Source organism: Chanos chanos, chromosome 7, assembly GCF_902362185.1.
Source record: "Chanos chanos chromosome 7, fChaCha1.1, whole genome shotgun sequence".
Lineage (NCBI taxonomy): Eukaryota > Metazoa > Chordata > Actinopteri > Gonorynchiformes > Chanidae > Chanos > Chanos chanos.
In genome coordinates this window covers 12481981-12497444 of record NC_044501.1, presented here as the reverse complement: position 1 = coordinate 12497444, position 15464 = coordinate 12481981, and the positions used below count along the sequence as shown (strand labels likewise).

The following is a 15464-nucleotide window of genomic DNA, read 5'->3' as shown; positions in this document are numbered from 1 at the left end:
CAACTTAATTCGATTATCCCCTTCACCATTAAATCAGCATATATATGTATATATATATATATTATTTGTAATCCATATTGAAATAATGTTAAGATTTGTCTGTCTGTTAAGATATTACAGCTATGTTATTATGTTGAATTTTCATTTTATATCTTTTGCTAAAACAACTCTGGCCATAGAAAGTTTATCGGGGTCTGATTAAGCGGAATATCAAGCATTCGGACATGCCATCTGGGGGAAGAAAACGATAAAAAAAAAGAAGAATAAAATAAAATAAAAAGGCAGAAGCTTTGGAGGAAGAGAGTCAGCATAAGGCTAAATCAGGACTTCAAATGTTGGCACACAGGCAACCTGACCAAGAAGCTAAGCTTTTTTTTTTTTTTTAAACATAGCAAATCCAATTTCTTATCATTTTCTCACAAGTGCTTTTAGTTGAATCCCTCAGATAAACAAATAATGGCAAAAGTTTACAAATGTCTCTTCTTATATTTGACCCAGACAAAATAGGACCATATTTGTTTTCAGTAAACTTTAAACTCTAAAATATAAACTATGTTAAATTCTATGCTCTAATATATACTTTTAAAAATTTTTTTTTTACTAATAAATTAATACTGTTAAAAACACAGACACTTGAAAATTTGTCGTAAAATCCCTGTGAGAGACTTGACTTTCATACACAATCTAGCAACTGTGTGTCAACATCTTGCTCAAAGATCCCCTGGCCACGATGCATGTTTACGATATACTTATAGAGTTATTTTTTTTTTACTGGGCTGTTTATGTCCTGTGTGTCAATGTGCCTTACTAATCTGCATTTCGGTTCCCTTTCCTCTCCATTTTGGCCAGGTGTAGCCCAGATACCGCATCTGTTTTGACGCAAGACCGCGAAAAAATTCCACCTTTGTCACCTGCACTCCTCTAAAAAAAATTAAAAAAAAAAAAAAAAACACAAAACAACTGTCCATCATCCATAAGGGCAGTTTAGATAGCACCTCTATCACTCAAAGATCTCAGACACTTATGTCTCTAAACTCCACACACGTTCATTTTCCTCTTTCGAGTTCATTTCTCTTTTCTGGCACTCGCACGTTCACGTTTCATTCTCTCGCACACCATTTTATGTTCTTTGGTTTTGTTCCCACTGCTGCTCCTTTTTCATCCACGTCCTTCTCTCTCCCTTTCTCTCTCTCTCTCTCTCTTTCTCTCTCTCTCTCTCTCTCACTCTCTCTCTCTCGCTCGCTTGCTCACTCCGTTTGTGCTCGGATAAGCTACATTCATTGGCTGCTGCTTGCTGGCGCTGCTCTGCTGGTCACTTAGAGTGTTGTGAGGACGTTGGCGCCCCCTGCTGGTGTTTGTGCTCCTGCTGTTTGACCTGTTGGATGATCTCCCTGATCTTACGTTGAGCAGTCTAAACGTGAGCCAAAAAAAAAAAAAAAAAACACAAAGGAAATAAAATCAACTTTAACGTCTTCACATTAGACCTTCAGTATTCAGTTGAGAAAATTTCCGACTAATATATTAGATGCATATAAGTCAAAGTCAATATATGAAAATATATACAGTCCAGATTTTTTTAAACGCATTGAAACTTCGTGATAAGAGCCTCAAATGACCCACCTGACTAGCAAAGAAATGTCCAATGATCTTCACAAACACCTCATCGTTCTCATCAGGCGTTTGGTCCCGTGGCACAATGACTTCAGCACTGGTAAGATTCTGCAGTTCATTCACCTGCAGGGGGCGCCAGAGAGAGGGGTCAACATGTGGGGACCACATGCACAAAAACACACACAAACACAGACACAGACACACACACACACAAATACAGACACACACACACACACACACACACACACACACACACACACAGGTGAACCAACCGTTTTGCCTCCTTTGCCTATGACTCTGCCTGCAGCGGATGAGGGCACTTTAATATGTGTCTCCAGTTTCACCTCCTCCTTAGCCGTGAAGAAGTTCTCCTCCTTCAGTTTCCCAAATATCCTGCCCTGAGCCTAGTCATAGAGGAACATGAGGACAGAAATAAGGAATGGAAGAAAGGCTTGAATTTGAAGCACCACAAGGAAAACAAATTGTGAATCTCCATACATAAAATAAAAATTGAACCAAGACGTCAGTAAACACCTTGTAGATCTTGTTGTGAACTCATTTAACTGGTCAGAATTTTTGTAGAGAGACAGGATTTTTTTTTCCCATGGAAAATTCAACATGGAACACCTACAACAGCTGTGTTTGTCCGAGTTATAAAAATAATAATAATAATAATAATTTGGTTTATATACCAAACACAGAATGCCAACTACCTAAGAATCAAATCATTACATCTTAAAAATTACTTGGTACTTTATTTTACTGTTTTTTAGCATTGCTTTATTGTATACATTGTCACTGTTTTTATTTTTGCAGTCTATGGAAAACATGCAAATAAAAAATTCATTGTTCTCTGTTTACTTCACTTTACTGTATGTTGTATGTAGTTACTTCACATTACTGTATGTTCACATTGTATTTTGCATATAGTTACTTCACTTTACCGTATGTTGTATGTAGTTACTTCACATTACTGTATGTTCACATTGTATTTTGTATATAGTTACTTCACTTTACCGTATGTTGTATGTAGTTACTTCACATTACTGTATGTTCACATTGTATTTTGTATATAGTTACTTCACTTTACCGTATGTTGTATGTAGTTACTTCACATTACTGTATGTTCACATTGTATTTTGTATATAGTTACTTCACTTTACCGTATGTTGTATGTAGTTACTTCACATTACTGTATGTTCACATTGTATTCTGTATATAGTTACTTCACTTTACCATATGTTGTATGTAGTTACTCTTCATTACTGTTTAAAAGTAACCTCTGTTTAGATGATCTCCTACATCTGCTGTCTTTATTTATCAGAATAATGTGCATTTTGTTGAACATGCTTAATTACTCAAAAGGAGTAGTGTAGTGTGAGTACAATAACACACACACACACACGTTTTACTCATAATACACAATATTTCCTGTCGCTGGATTGGATCAGTTTTGGATTATGTCTGAACCTCAAAACAAGGTTTTGTTCAAAACCGGACCATGATCACCATCTCAGCAGGTTCTCAGTTTGGGTGTTTATGTCCAAACCCAAGTGTAACCAGCAGGAACACGTTTACCTATATGAACCACACTGCAGAGGACGAAGTAACGGCTCTAAACGAAACAGGTGTGAAAACGGTTTTAATTTTTCATCAGAAATGCATCTGCTCTGATAGCTACCTTCACAGCACACGCCATATGGGAGAGGTTTACCTTAAACTGCGCTTCAGGAGGTCCAGTAATAATGACCATTCTCTCTGGGACATCAGGACTGTCTGCTGGGGCGATCTGCATTGGACAGAAATACCAAACAATCTGTTAAACCTTCCTCTACATCTGAGATTTCAGCTCAGCGATTCTTCGAACATCAGCAGGATGTTATTAAGAAAAACAGTCCACTGACTACCTCAGCAACATCTGACAATTTCCGTCTTACACATTTAAACATTGTCTCATGAGCGCCCTCTTAAGGACAGACAATTCATCGCCTCTCAGATCTAAGACTTAACACTGGGCTGATCTTAAGCTGGAAAGGCCCGTGTAAGGAATGAGGGGGAGACTTGCCTTTATGGAGGCTCCTGCAAAGCGTGCAAGCTCTTTGATATGTTGACCTTTCTTTCCGATGATGGCTCCTACAGCCTGGGTGGGGATGAACAGGTACACCACCTCCTGTTCCGAAACCTGGCGGAGGAGCAGGGAGGAGGCTTAGTGCACGTACACACACTTACAGGTGTGTGGATACTCTCTCACGGAAGACACATGCACAAACAAACAAACAACAACACACACACACACACAGACCTGATTCATGCCTATCACATGTTATATAAACTGTGCCATATCTTGACCAGCATTTTCAGAAAAATGGACAAATTTCACATAAGAGCTGGAAGGCCAGTGATTAAGCTTGAATATGTGAGTGTTTTATATGTGAGTGTGCGTGTGGCCAGAACAGAGATGCTTGACCTCTAACTCCTTAAATCAAACAATGGGGGAGCAGGAGTTCATAATGTCATTCCGAGTCACCACAGAAAGCTGAGACAATGCCCCCTGAGCCTGACTCAGTGCTCTCATACACACACACACACACACACACACACACACACACCCTCCCCTACCCCTTCAAAAAGGATAAAAACAAACCAGTCTGACTCAGCCTGACTCCCACACGGAGATACACACTGACTAAAGTTCTACAGTGTCACTTTTTTAAAGTGCTGTTTAGACGTGAAGAGGTGGTGTTTACTGTTCAGGACACTGACACGTGACAGAGAGGAAACTGAAGTCACCACACAAGAATGAAATTCTAAGAGATGAAATTCTCCACGCCGAGTGAATCCTTAAAAAACGTAATGAAAATAAGTAACAGATCCGAATTTTTTTTTTCCTTTTTTTTCTATTGGTTTCCCCCTTGTCGAGGAGTGTTCTGCATCTTTGCAAGTACTCACTTGACTACGGTTATACTACTATAATTAGTGCCTCCTGCAATTTAATAAGGGTTTGAATCATAACAGTGTAAACACTGAAGTTCTGATTTGGGGTAAATAAGAAACCGTAGTGGCATGCACAGCAAAAGGAATGCTGACAGATGATATATAAATAGAATAGGAAAAGATGTGCAGACTTTTGAATAACGGCAGTGGTTGAGGGAGGTGAAACTTACTCCTTGCTGATGGGGTAAGATGCCAGTGGGGTGGACACCGTACAGACCCCCCAGGGGAGACGAGTGGCCCTGCGGTTTCGCAGATGGAGGATGTGGTTAGAGGAGAAACACATAGCAGACTGAAGCTGGCCACAAGTTAACCAAACCAACCCCTCCCCCTTTCACAATGCAACCAGTCATCGTGTCAGGGATCAGGAGCCAAGGAAACAAATGACGCAAACACACAAATACTCACACACACACATATATATGTATGTGTACACACACACACACACACACACACACACACACACACACACTAGTGGCCAAACACACACTGGCACAAACAGACAAGACTTGAGGGGAAACACTCACACATAATCACACAAAACAGAAGGTCGAGCACACATAAGCAGAAAAAAAAACACAACCACGTAAATTTAAAAAGAGTCCTCAGACACTCGGAGATGAACCTTCTGGCTTGACTCATGCTGATTGAGTTTAGTCACCGCTTTACCAGGGAGAGAGGGGATTTTTCGGGAGCAGATTCCCAGCACTCTTGACTTCTCCTTTCTCAACCTCTCTGCCTCTTTTCACCCCTCTCTCCTGGTCTAGCCTGCAATCCCAAACCCCCATACTAATCTCTGGGCACGTTCAAACACGTTTCTCTGAGCCTTTACCTCAATCTACGCTTCACAAACACACATATACCTAATACCTGTTATATCACTGTCAGCTGCCTGAATCATGTTACACAATATTCTAGAATTTTGGAAAGAGGGGGAGGAGTCTAAATGGCTGCACTGTGTCGGGTTGTCTGTACGGTTTTGAATTCACACAAACTGGACGCCAGCAGGTCACGCTGACTCACCGTTCCTCTCTTCAAGTCTGGATGTTTTACATACATTAACTACTTAACGGGACAAAATGAAATGCCCTCGTGTGGCTGTAATCCTCCAATCTTGTGTTCAACTCAATTTGTATCATTCAGTGCTCGGACCCTGACGACCGCGAGAGAACATCAGGTTCAGACAATTCCCAGAGTTGGTCGTCGGCCAGTGTTTTTTTCTATCGACCTCCTACGGGATAAGGTTTAGACCGATAAATGAAATCTGGTCCTAGAGCGGTGCGTAAGGAGACGATTCGTCTTGAGGTGATGGTGCTCACCAGGAAGGGGTTGTAGCTGGCGGGAGATGGAGCAGCACCGCGTGGAGTGGCAGTGGGTGGCAGAACGGAGAGACCAGAAGAGAAGATCCCCAGTGCACTCAGATTCAGCCCAGGAATTAAACTCATCTGTTGCTACCATACAAAGAGAGAGAGAGAGAGAGAGAGAGAGAGAGATAAGTGTGTGTGTGTGTGTGTGTGTGTGTGTGTGTGTGTGTGCATGCGTGCGTGCGTAAACCATCAGAAAGACCATTCCGCAAATATCTGTCCCCAAAGGAGTACCACAAACATCCTAAAATGCAGTGTGTGATGGACAGAAAAAGCACCCCACAATGACACTGTAAGTAACTGACTATGCACAAACTAAATATGGAGCAGAACTCCACATCAAAGAAACTCAAACTTCTGTTTCTGTCTGCTGAACACACTCTGCTTCATCTCTGAAAATTCAAGGACAAACTCCGGAGATGTTCTGCTTGAATAAAGTTCAGTAGAACAGGATTAAATTCAATCCGAACTCAAAAAAAAAGGACGACACCATGTAATATCCATCTGAGTCCGCTAGATGGCTCAGTTCTATCGGCTTAAGTTGTTTTGTTTTTTTTTTTTATTTTGAAAAGCGCACAAAAGGAGATAGAGTCAGCGAGCTGTTCACTAAAATGTAACTATGTTCCATAGAAAAAAAAAAAGGCAAACAGCTGTGTAACATCTGTCTTTCATCCCTCCGAACAACATTAGACTGATTGATTTGGTCCGTCTGTACCCATCTGGGTCGTGTCTGACTGAGTCTGCACCAAGGATGGTAAATTATTTGCACTGCTTCAAGTGCGACGTTGGTAACAGATTAAAAAACACTTAATGAGCAATTACAAGCGGCAGTTATATTTACATGTTTTCGGTTATACTCTCGAAAACAAAGATATCAGATATCTGACTGAACGAAATTTAGTACGCAAATTGATATTCAGTAAGTAAAATAAAGAAGGGGTTTTGACAGAAACTTCAGAAGTAGTTGGAGGTTGTCGACTTGAGAAAAGACTGATGTGGGTCAAGTTAGCCCAGTAAAACTTGAAAGGAAAATTGCAGGTCAAACTGGTCACCCACACGGTTGTACTCACGTTTATGGCAGCCATGTCGTTCTCATAGGCTTCTCTCAGCTTCCTCATGATCTCCACCTCAGCTTTACAGCATTCTTCCAAACCCCCTCTCACCGTGATGGTACGCTCCGGGTTATATATGGTTAAATCTTGCAAGCTTCAGGTGGGACAGAGAAAGACAGACAAATTAGGGGACATCAGCGTTTAAATGTTGAAAATCAGTGCTCAGTGTTGAAAATGACTGTTTTATTACAGTGATATCTGAGTTTAAGTCTACTTATGTACATTTTATGTACACTTACGAGGAGATGGTGATCTTGGTCCCGGTTTCCTGTTCAATCTTCTTCAGGTTGCGGCCCTCCTTCCCAATCAGCCGGCCTACCAAACTGTTATGGGCCAAGATCTTCAGAGGGACCTCCTCAAGTCTGACAGAGAGAGAGAGAGAGAGAGAGAGAGAGAGAGCTAAATATCGGGCACCACAGGAAAGAGTCATTTTCACAAAACAAACACAGTGATGAGCAGAAATCAGAATTAAAAACATTCTAAAATTCTAAAATTTACTATGACATGGATTGATCTGAAACTCCTCTGGATCTTAAGATGAAATATCTAGCCTGTCCCAGCTGAAAAAACGGACTGGTTTTGCTATCCCGCTTTCGAGCAGGTCGAGGTGGAGTCGGAGAGGAGACTCACGTCTTGGTGTCGTTGGCCTCCTTCTGCATGATCTCCAGAATCATCCGACAGGCTGCAGAGCAACCCTCTGGAGAGGAGTGAACGGTGATGGGCTTTTCCGCCGCTCCTGCATTCTCTTTCCTGTGAACATCCACTCTGACAGAGACAGAGAGAGAGAGAGAGCAAGAGTGATCAGGATGGATACCTGCTGGAAGGAAATTCTTTCGATCTAGAGCTGTCACTATTTCACTGTTTTGAATTCTTTTAATTGTGAACCAACTTAAACAAAATGGCAGTGGACAAAGAGAGGAAATGGCAGAAAGAAAGAAAGAGAGAAAGAGAGAAAGAAAGAAAGAAAGAAAGAAAGAAAGAAAGAAGAAAGAAAGAAAGAAAAGAAAGAGAAAGAAAGAAAGAGAGAAAGAGAGAAAGAAAGAGAAGAAAGAAGAAAGAAAGAAAGAAGAAAGAAAAAAGAAAGAAAGAGAAGAAAGAAGAAGAAAGAAGAAAGAAAGAAAGAAAGAAAGAAAGAAAGAAAGAAAGAAAGAAAGATTTAATTGTGAATTCTCTGCAGCTGCATGCATATTAGAAATTCGAGAGGTCCTTAACATCTCAAAATCAGACCAGGATGTGAAAATCATTCCGCGTGGGAAAAAAAAAACCCTGTGACTCACTTTGACTGAGTTTGCTTGGTGATGTTCTTGATAGTTTGACCCTCTTTGCCAATAATGGCCCCTACAAACTGTGTGGGCACCAGCAAACGCAGGGGGAGCTCATGCTGGCGGTTTCGGGACCCCAGGAGTCCCCCGGAGGCTCCGGACTGGCCGTAGTCCTGCTCCCTGCCTGACCGCCCCCCTCCCGAAGCCCGGTGGGGCTGGGGGGGTGGCGTCGCATCCACATCCAGTATGTACGACACACTGATTGAATGAGTGCCAAAACAGTGACCCGTCAACTTCTCAATGGCCCTGAGAAAGAAACAGAGAGAGAAAGAAAGAGAGAGTGAGAGGGAGAGAGTGAGTGAGAGAGAGAGAAAGAGAGAGAGAGAGAGAGAGAGAGAGTGAGTGAGAGAGAAAGAGTTAGACATAAAACACATTCCATTCTATGCTAGTTTTGACTTTATTGTGCATCGTTCACTTACCTCACATACTGTTTCAGTAACACAATAGTAATTATCAAAGAAAAGATGCCCCAAAAAAATCTAATGAACAGAAGCTGTAGCTGTGCAAGGCTAAATGAATAAATAGCTAACAGAAAACGGTCAAAGGAAACAAAGAGAAGATAAAGATCAAGAGGAAAACATGACACAGAACGAGAGGGTGACAGACATATAAAAAGGGGTGTTACGCATTAGAGTCGTGCTAATAATTTAGTATCACCATCCAACTAGTCGTGTGTTGTACAATTGTTGGCAAAATATAACCAGTTTTCAACTATTTTTGTCATATCTGGATGTTAGAAAGCACATGCTCATTTTAAATATGTGAGAAAATACAGAAAAAATGGATATGAATAGTTTAGCTAATATGTTTTTGGGGTTTTTTTTTAAGTTCAGAAGCTTCTAGTCTCTATCTGGTCTGACCAAACTGTTCACAATTCTAGTCTCTACCCCCAGTAGTTAATACATGTAACTAGGAGCTCATTTTACAGATTCACTGTTTAAATAAAACACTCACGTCTGTTTTCCACTGATTCATCATCATTAAAAACAAATACTTCAAGCCTACGCGACAGAATTTCACTACTGTCGATGAAAAACTAAGGAGCATGTTTTTAATGGCCGTAGAACTTGTAGGGGAGAAACATTCAAGATAACAAGGATCTACAGAGGTCCAACTGAACTATGTGATACAATGCAAATGGCAGCACGAAAGCAGAACACCCCAGATGGACAGAGGGAGGAGAGAGAGAGAGAGTGAGAGAAATGGACAGAGGGAGAGAGAGAAAAACAGGAGGAGGGATGGATACATGCACTTTGGTCTCTTACTCCTTTGCTTCTTCCTTTGATGCGTATGTAACATTCACCACAGCTGTGTCCGTGTCAGTGTTCACTAAACGGAGAGAGAGAGAGAAAGAAAAAAATATTATATCCAGATCTAATAAATGTCAAGCAACGAAACTCGGCACAATTATTTCCAATACTCAGATGTTTGGATGCATCTTTATTGGGTTATTCACACTACAGATTCTGCCTAGCAGTCTGGGTTATAATACCTACCCCTCACACACACACACACACACACACACACCCACACACACACACTCCTGTAGGGGGATGTGATAACAATTTCACTTCATGTATACACGGTGGCAATTTTCCGGAGTCACTCTGTAAGCCAGTAATAGAGGAAACACTAAAGCACCAGATCAAAGAACCGCACACACGCACGCACACACACACACACACCCACACACACACACAGGCATGGGGATAACCCCTCTCTATGATAAAGTACACCACACTCTTCTCCACACAACCCCGTACGAAGACCAGACTATAAGCTTTCAAAAACACCACTTCCGTTATAGCACTCCACTCAAACACGAAAGAGCAGAGGTTTACACACTCTCACAGTGGTACAGTCACTGCATAATCATTCACTCATTCACACACACACACACACACACACAAACACACAGTTTAGGCTGCAGCGGGATACATTATACACTCACCCACACACACCCACACAGAAGACTTTTATAAAATTCGGGTTAACGCCTAGTACGGTTTACGACCGTGGGAAAATGGGGCATTTTGGCAAAGAGACGAGCGGAAGAGACAAACCGACAGAGGTGTACGACACATGAAAGGAGAGAAGATGAGGGCATCGGTTCATTATGGTCTCTGACCCTCCAGCTGTCTCTGGTTATGTGACTCAAGATGCACTAGTAACACACACAGCCCTTGCCTTACCGACTGCGCGTGAGTGGAAGACTTGACTCACCTTCTGTGTAACGAGGGAATACGTGACACAAACTTCCCATAATCGATTAGTCAATGACCGCAAAAGGACTCACGGACTCTCTCGGAGCAACGAGAGAAGGCTCGCGTCATGCAGAAGGGGATGGTGTTACGGCGTTATGGAAGAGGAGAAGCAGACTTTTTCAACGTTTTTTTTTCGTCGTGACCTTTACCGAATATTAGGTTTCCGTCCTAAGCGCGTCTTTAAGAGTCGCTAACTTGGATTTCCAGACACGAACGCTTTGTAAAATGACTTGGGGGAAGATGGGAGAGGGTGAGTGCCATTAAAAATTACCTGCAGATACACTTCTACTTTGTATCAGTTGAGCTAAAGTGGAGAACTGCAGACGTTTGAGGTTTGAGGTTTATTTTATTTTCACGTCATTGTTGTAGATGCTGCTGTAAGTCGACGCCGGCGTTTGTTTAGCACTCTCTCAAATATATAAAGAATGCAGGGTCACATCACAGCTGTGCACATCAGTCAGGTACGTTTTACAAAACAAACGTCAACCGGTTACAAGCTTCCCCCCTTTTTAAAAGCCCCTCGTGAGAGAGAACAGGAATGCGCTTTTGAAGAAAACGTGATTCTAACAGGAAACTGAGTGATATGGAAGATTTGGTTGTGGAAAAAAAAGCACCATCAACTAACTGGCAGTGGGAGTAGCCATAAACAGGCTAAAAACAAGAAAAACTAAAATTTTCGACCACTTATATCGACAAAACAAACCCCTACAAGTCAAAAATATTGGATATAATTTTCTATAGCGAATTTATTTATTAGGCTGTTACAGTGACTTCACTGTAGAAAATGTAACTCTGCATACTATAAAATATAACTCAAGTGCTTTTCATTACATCACCAAAAAATCGCATTGCCAATATGTAGCAAAATCATGCTTACTTAGCAGATACTAACTTAAAATAAATTGTGTATGGAGGGGGGGTAATCGGTAATCGTAATCATTTTTGGGGGGGGGGGGGTGTTTGGGTTATAGCGTGTGCATAAAGGAGTGTGAGGAGCGGAGGATTGTGGGTTAAACAAGAGTTTAAAGCGATGATGGCTCAAGTTGAGCTCACACAGACTGACAGTACAGTCAGCATGAGGCATCCTGATTTACACAGATCTGAATACGATTTAGACCACACACACACACACACACACACACACATACACACACACACATACACCACACTCATGAACACACACACAAACACCACGTACACACACACACAGTTCTTAGTACATTTACTGTTCCTCACTGTACAGTTATACCTTCTTCCACTTTTTCTACAGCACCGTATTGTGATAAAAGGTCATCCAGCACCTACAAAAGAACAGAGAGGAAAGTTAGAGCATACACACACACACACACACACACACACACACACACACACAGAAAAGCCAGAACAGCCATTATGGTTCTATCCATAATGGTCTCCATCAGCAAAGCCACATCCTTTAAGAATCACATCTGGATATGGAGGCTGTGTCATGCCGCTGCAAGAACTCATCTGCCTCTCTTTATGCAGCACTCCCTAAAGCATTTCCAGAACATTCTCACAGCACTGCACTAAATGGACCACTGTTGACAAATAATCACGGAAGAATACAGTAGGAAGAGAGAAGGAGGAGAGAGAGGGAGGAAGAGGGAGGAGAGAGAGAGAGAGAGAGAGGGAGGAGGAGAGAGAGGGAGAGGAAGCAGCATGGTGCTTGTTCTTTAAGCGACAGAGGAAAGAGGAAAGGAGAGAGAGAAAAGCAGAAGGACGGAGAGGATGAAAAGTGACTGAGCGCAAAACACAAGCACAGATCAGAGAGTGTGGAGAGGAGGAACAGAGAGAATCAGAGAGAAAGAATAAACGTGTTGAGAGTCAACAGAAACGGGTCAGAACTCACTGAGAGAGAGAGAGAGAGAGAGAGAGAGCGAGAGAGTGGTCAGAAGGAGTGGCAGTAAAAAGACAAGAGACCAACAAAGAGCATGAGAGAGCCGGAGACAACCGATGATGGAGAGATGGAAAGAAAGTGCGATGCAAAAGGGAGGAAAGAGACAACACTCGCTCTGTCCTTTGGAGCCTCATGTACCATAAGTCTCAAATACTGAGAGAGAGGTGGATGAGGGACTCTTATATACTGCTGAGTGACACTATTTCTCTATATCACTATCATTCCGTCCCTCGCTGCTCAGATCTCTGAGGTCTACCGAGAGACGGAGATTCACTCCTCAGTTTGATCTGGGATTTTAAAAGATATCCAGGCATGTTTATTCTTAAAATAGATTTGTATTTATCTCTCCTACTTGTTCATCTAGGAGAACGTTGGCTATAAGTTCTTTGAATTCACTTAGAAGCCTTACTGATCCAAAATTTAAAAAAAAAAAAGGCATATGAGTGCTACAGTACCTTTTCCAATTTTAACGATATGTTTCATCCACAGAAAAATGAACTCGAAACCATTTTCTTTTAATGAAGAGAGAGGTGATAAATTCACAGCGGTGTTTGGTAAATGCTAATGAGATATTAACTTCCTAAGCCAGTGCTTTAACCCAGAACCACACACTAATAAGCAGCCAGACTCACCTCCCACTGAAGAGTAGGGGGAATGTTCCGGATCTGAATCTTACGACTCCTGCGAAGAGAGACAGAGAGAGCAAGATTTTAACTATCAAATGAACATCTCATTCAATCTCTTCAAATCACATGCAACCAACGCAGAGACAGATTGCTACTGGAAAACTAAATAAATCACGTCTGCAACAACACAGTAGGGGCTGACCAATCAAATCGATACAATTCTTCTAATATCTCTCACATATATCTGTACTGACTCTCTAAATGAATTGACTCCTTAACCAGAATCTCACAGACTATTTTGCACTGGTCATAGGTTAATGCTTCTAGCAGATTCGAACGTGACTTTAGCTTGTGGTACCAACAGAGTGACCGAAACTCTTTAATGGGAAACCCAGACAGACCGGTCAAAGCCCAACACTGGACATTCCATTCACAACAAGAGCCACATTCCTCAGAACTGCATTTAAACCAGTCAACTCAAACCAGACAAAAAAATCACAAAACCACAGGTGAAGACCTGGGGGAAAGATAGAAACACTCCATAATCTGAGATAGATGTGTCCAAACTGAAAGAACAATGTTTGGGCAGTGAGTGTGTGTGCTCACACACACACACACACACACACACACACACACATACGCACTGGACAAGGTGCTGACACAGAACCAACAACTGATCCTCAGTGAAGCAGAAATACCGGCAGACATATTACATCACAAATGGTAATAAGATCACAGCGCTACTTCAACTCCAGTAATGAGAGCAAAGCAGAACCAACAAACTGCTCCAATGTCTCAACTGCCCAATCAGAGAGCCCGGAGAGAAATTTATCAAATATTCATAAATTTCAGTTTGTAAAGTGTTTAGCAAGGTAGCAATAAACGTTAAACTACTTTAAATCTTTATGACATGAGTATTTTTATGAGGTGTACAGTTTCTGAAGCAACTTAGAAGTATTTTCCCTCCTGATTAATGTAACATTACACTATACTCCTTAGTTATTAATCATCAGGAAGCTTTCCCAACCTAAGCGAAAAACTCCCATAACCAATCATTGTGGCAATGTAAAAATCTTTATCTTTTAGCTCTAAATTTCTCAACCCGTACAAATAACAATAAACCACTGAACATCGACTCTGTTGTTAGATAAACTGTAAAAGTTCTTTACCGGTTTAGCCCAGCCGACCGTCCCCGAAAATCAGGTAGAACAGAAAAGAGCGGAATCGTTGTCGACACGCGCTAAAAACCAGGTTCAGTGCCAACGCGACCACAAAAAGGCAAATCACACTATACCCTGTTCATCCAGTCAGTCCTGCCAACCAGCAGACTCCCATGGCATTCCTCAATTTCATTAGTGACAACACCTCAGAGTGAATCAGAGAAAGAGAGAGAGTGACAGAGAGAGAGAGACAGGGACAGAGAGTGAGAGAGAGAGAGAGAGTGAGAGAGAGAGAGAGAGAGAGAGAGGGCTGGACGAACAGACACAATGAAAGACTCATAGCTCTTGTACCTTTAGACCAGTTTTGGTAATAAAGGTCTAACGCCAGGCCAGGCCGACATGCTGGGACATCTCCCGTAGCAACTATCTTTCTCTTTAGCCAGTGGTTTCTGCAGTAGTGACTGTTATTAATGTTGGTTTAGTGAGCAGAGAATGACAAGAAACCAATATGTCTGTGTACACAGAAAGGCAGCAGCTCTGCAACAGTTTGGAGAAATGGTTTTTAGTGGCCTGGATCACAAGAGATAGGTGGGCAGAGATGGAGAGTGCACTTCCATTAGGTTAAACACAGGATCAAACTCAAGCCATGCAGAGTAACAGAGAGAGCTAGAGGGAGAGATGGTACTTAGAGCCGAAAGAATCAGACAGTAAATTAACACAGGAAGTTCATAATGCCACGCGCCCTATATATACGCAGAGACCAAAATCCCACCCACTGACCCACCCACCCCTCACTCCTACAAGAGCACAGTCTCCCTTGCGAGAGCTGCCAAATCTTCATCCAATAGGGGGCATCAGAGCAAACCCATGAGCTCCGGTTTCCACTGCACGGCCGCTCAAGGGTAGTCAGACCGGAGAGATCCTACTAACAGTCGGCTCTGAAGACCACTGCTCGTGTTTCATCAAAAACTTGTTGAGTCTTAAGTCCACTCTGTTTCCAGAAGATTCCATTTGGTGGGTTTTTTTGGGGGGGGTGGGGGTTATGGCTGGTTTAGCTCCTAAGGAAAGGCACTCGAACCGCTTTTGTGGGACACGT

At 42.0% G+C, this 15464-nt stretch overlaps 1 protein-coding gene across 4 annotated transcripts in view; it reads right to left on the bottom strand.

Moving 5' to 3' along the window:
- Nucleotides 1-974: 974 nt before the first annotated feature.
- The window catches only part of LOC115817026 (insulin-like growth factor 2 mRNA-binding protein 2), a 27487-nt gene continuing 12997 nt past the window's right edge, over nt 975-15464 (bottom strand). The window contains exons 3-16 of one of the 4 annotated variants that reach the window (XM_030780264.1): nt 13215-13263; nt 11914-11965; nt 9666-9729; nt 8356-8646; nt 7709-7843; nt 7318-7440; nt 7037-7172; nt 5922-6053; nt 4776-4844; nt 3677-3793; nt 3326-3400; nt 1884-2015; nt 1621-1734; nt 975-1411 (exon numbers count right to left, since the gene is read on the bottom strand). In XM_030780264.1, the coding sequence (XP_030636124.1) occupies nt 1313-1411; nt 1621-1734; nt 1884-2015; nt 3326-3400; nt 3677-3793; nt 4776-4844; nt 5922-6053; nt 7037-7172; nt 7318-7440; nt 7709-7843; nt 8356-8646; nt 9666-9729; nt 11914-11965; nt 13215-13263 (1588 nt within the window). In that variant the 3' untranslated portion in view covers nt 975-1312. Of the gene's footprint in view, nt 1412-1620; nt 1735-1883; nt 2016-3325; nt 3401-3676; nt 3801-4775; nt 4845-5921; nt 6054-7036; nt 7173-7317; nt 7441-7708; nt 7844-8355; nt 8647-9665; nt 9730-11913; nt 11966-13214; nt 13264-15464 lie in introns of all 4 variants that reach the window. The other 3 variants (XM_030780265.1, XM_030780266.1, XM_030780267.1) reach the window with 3 other exon arrangements.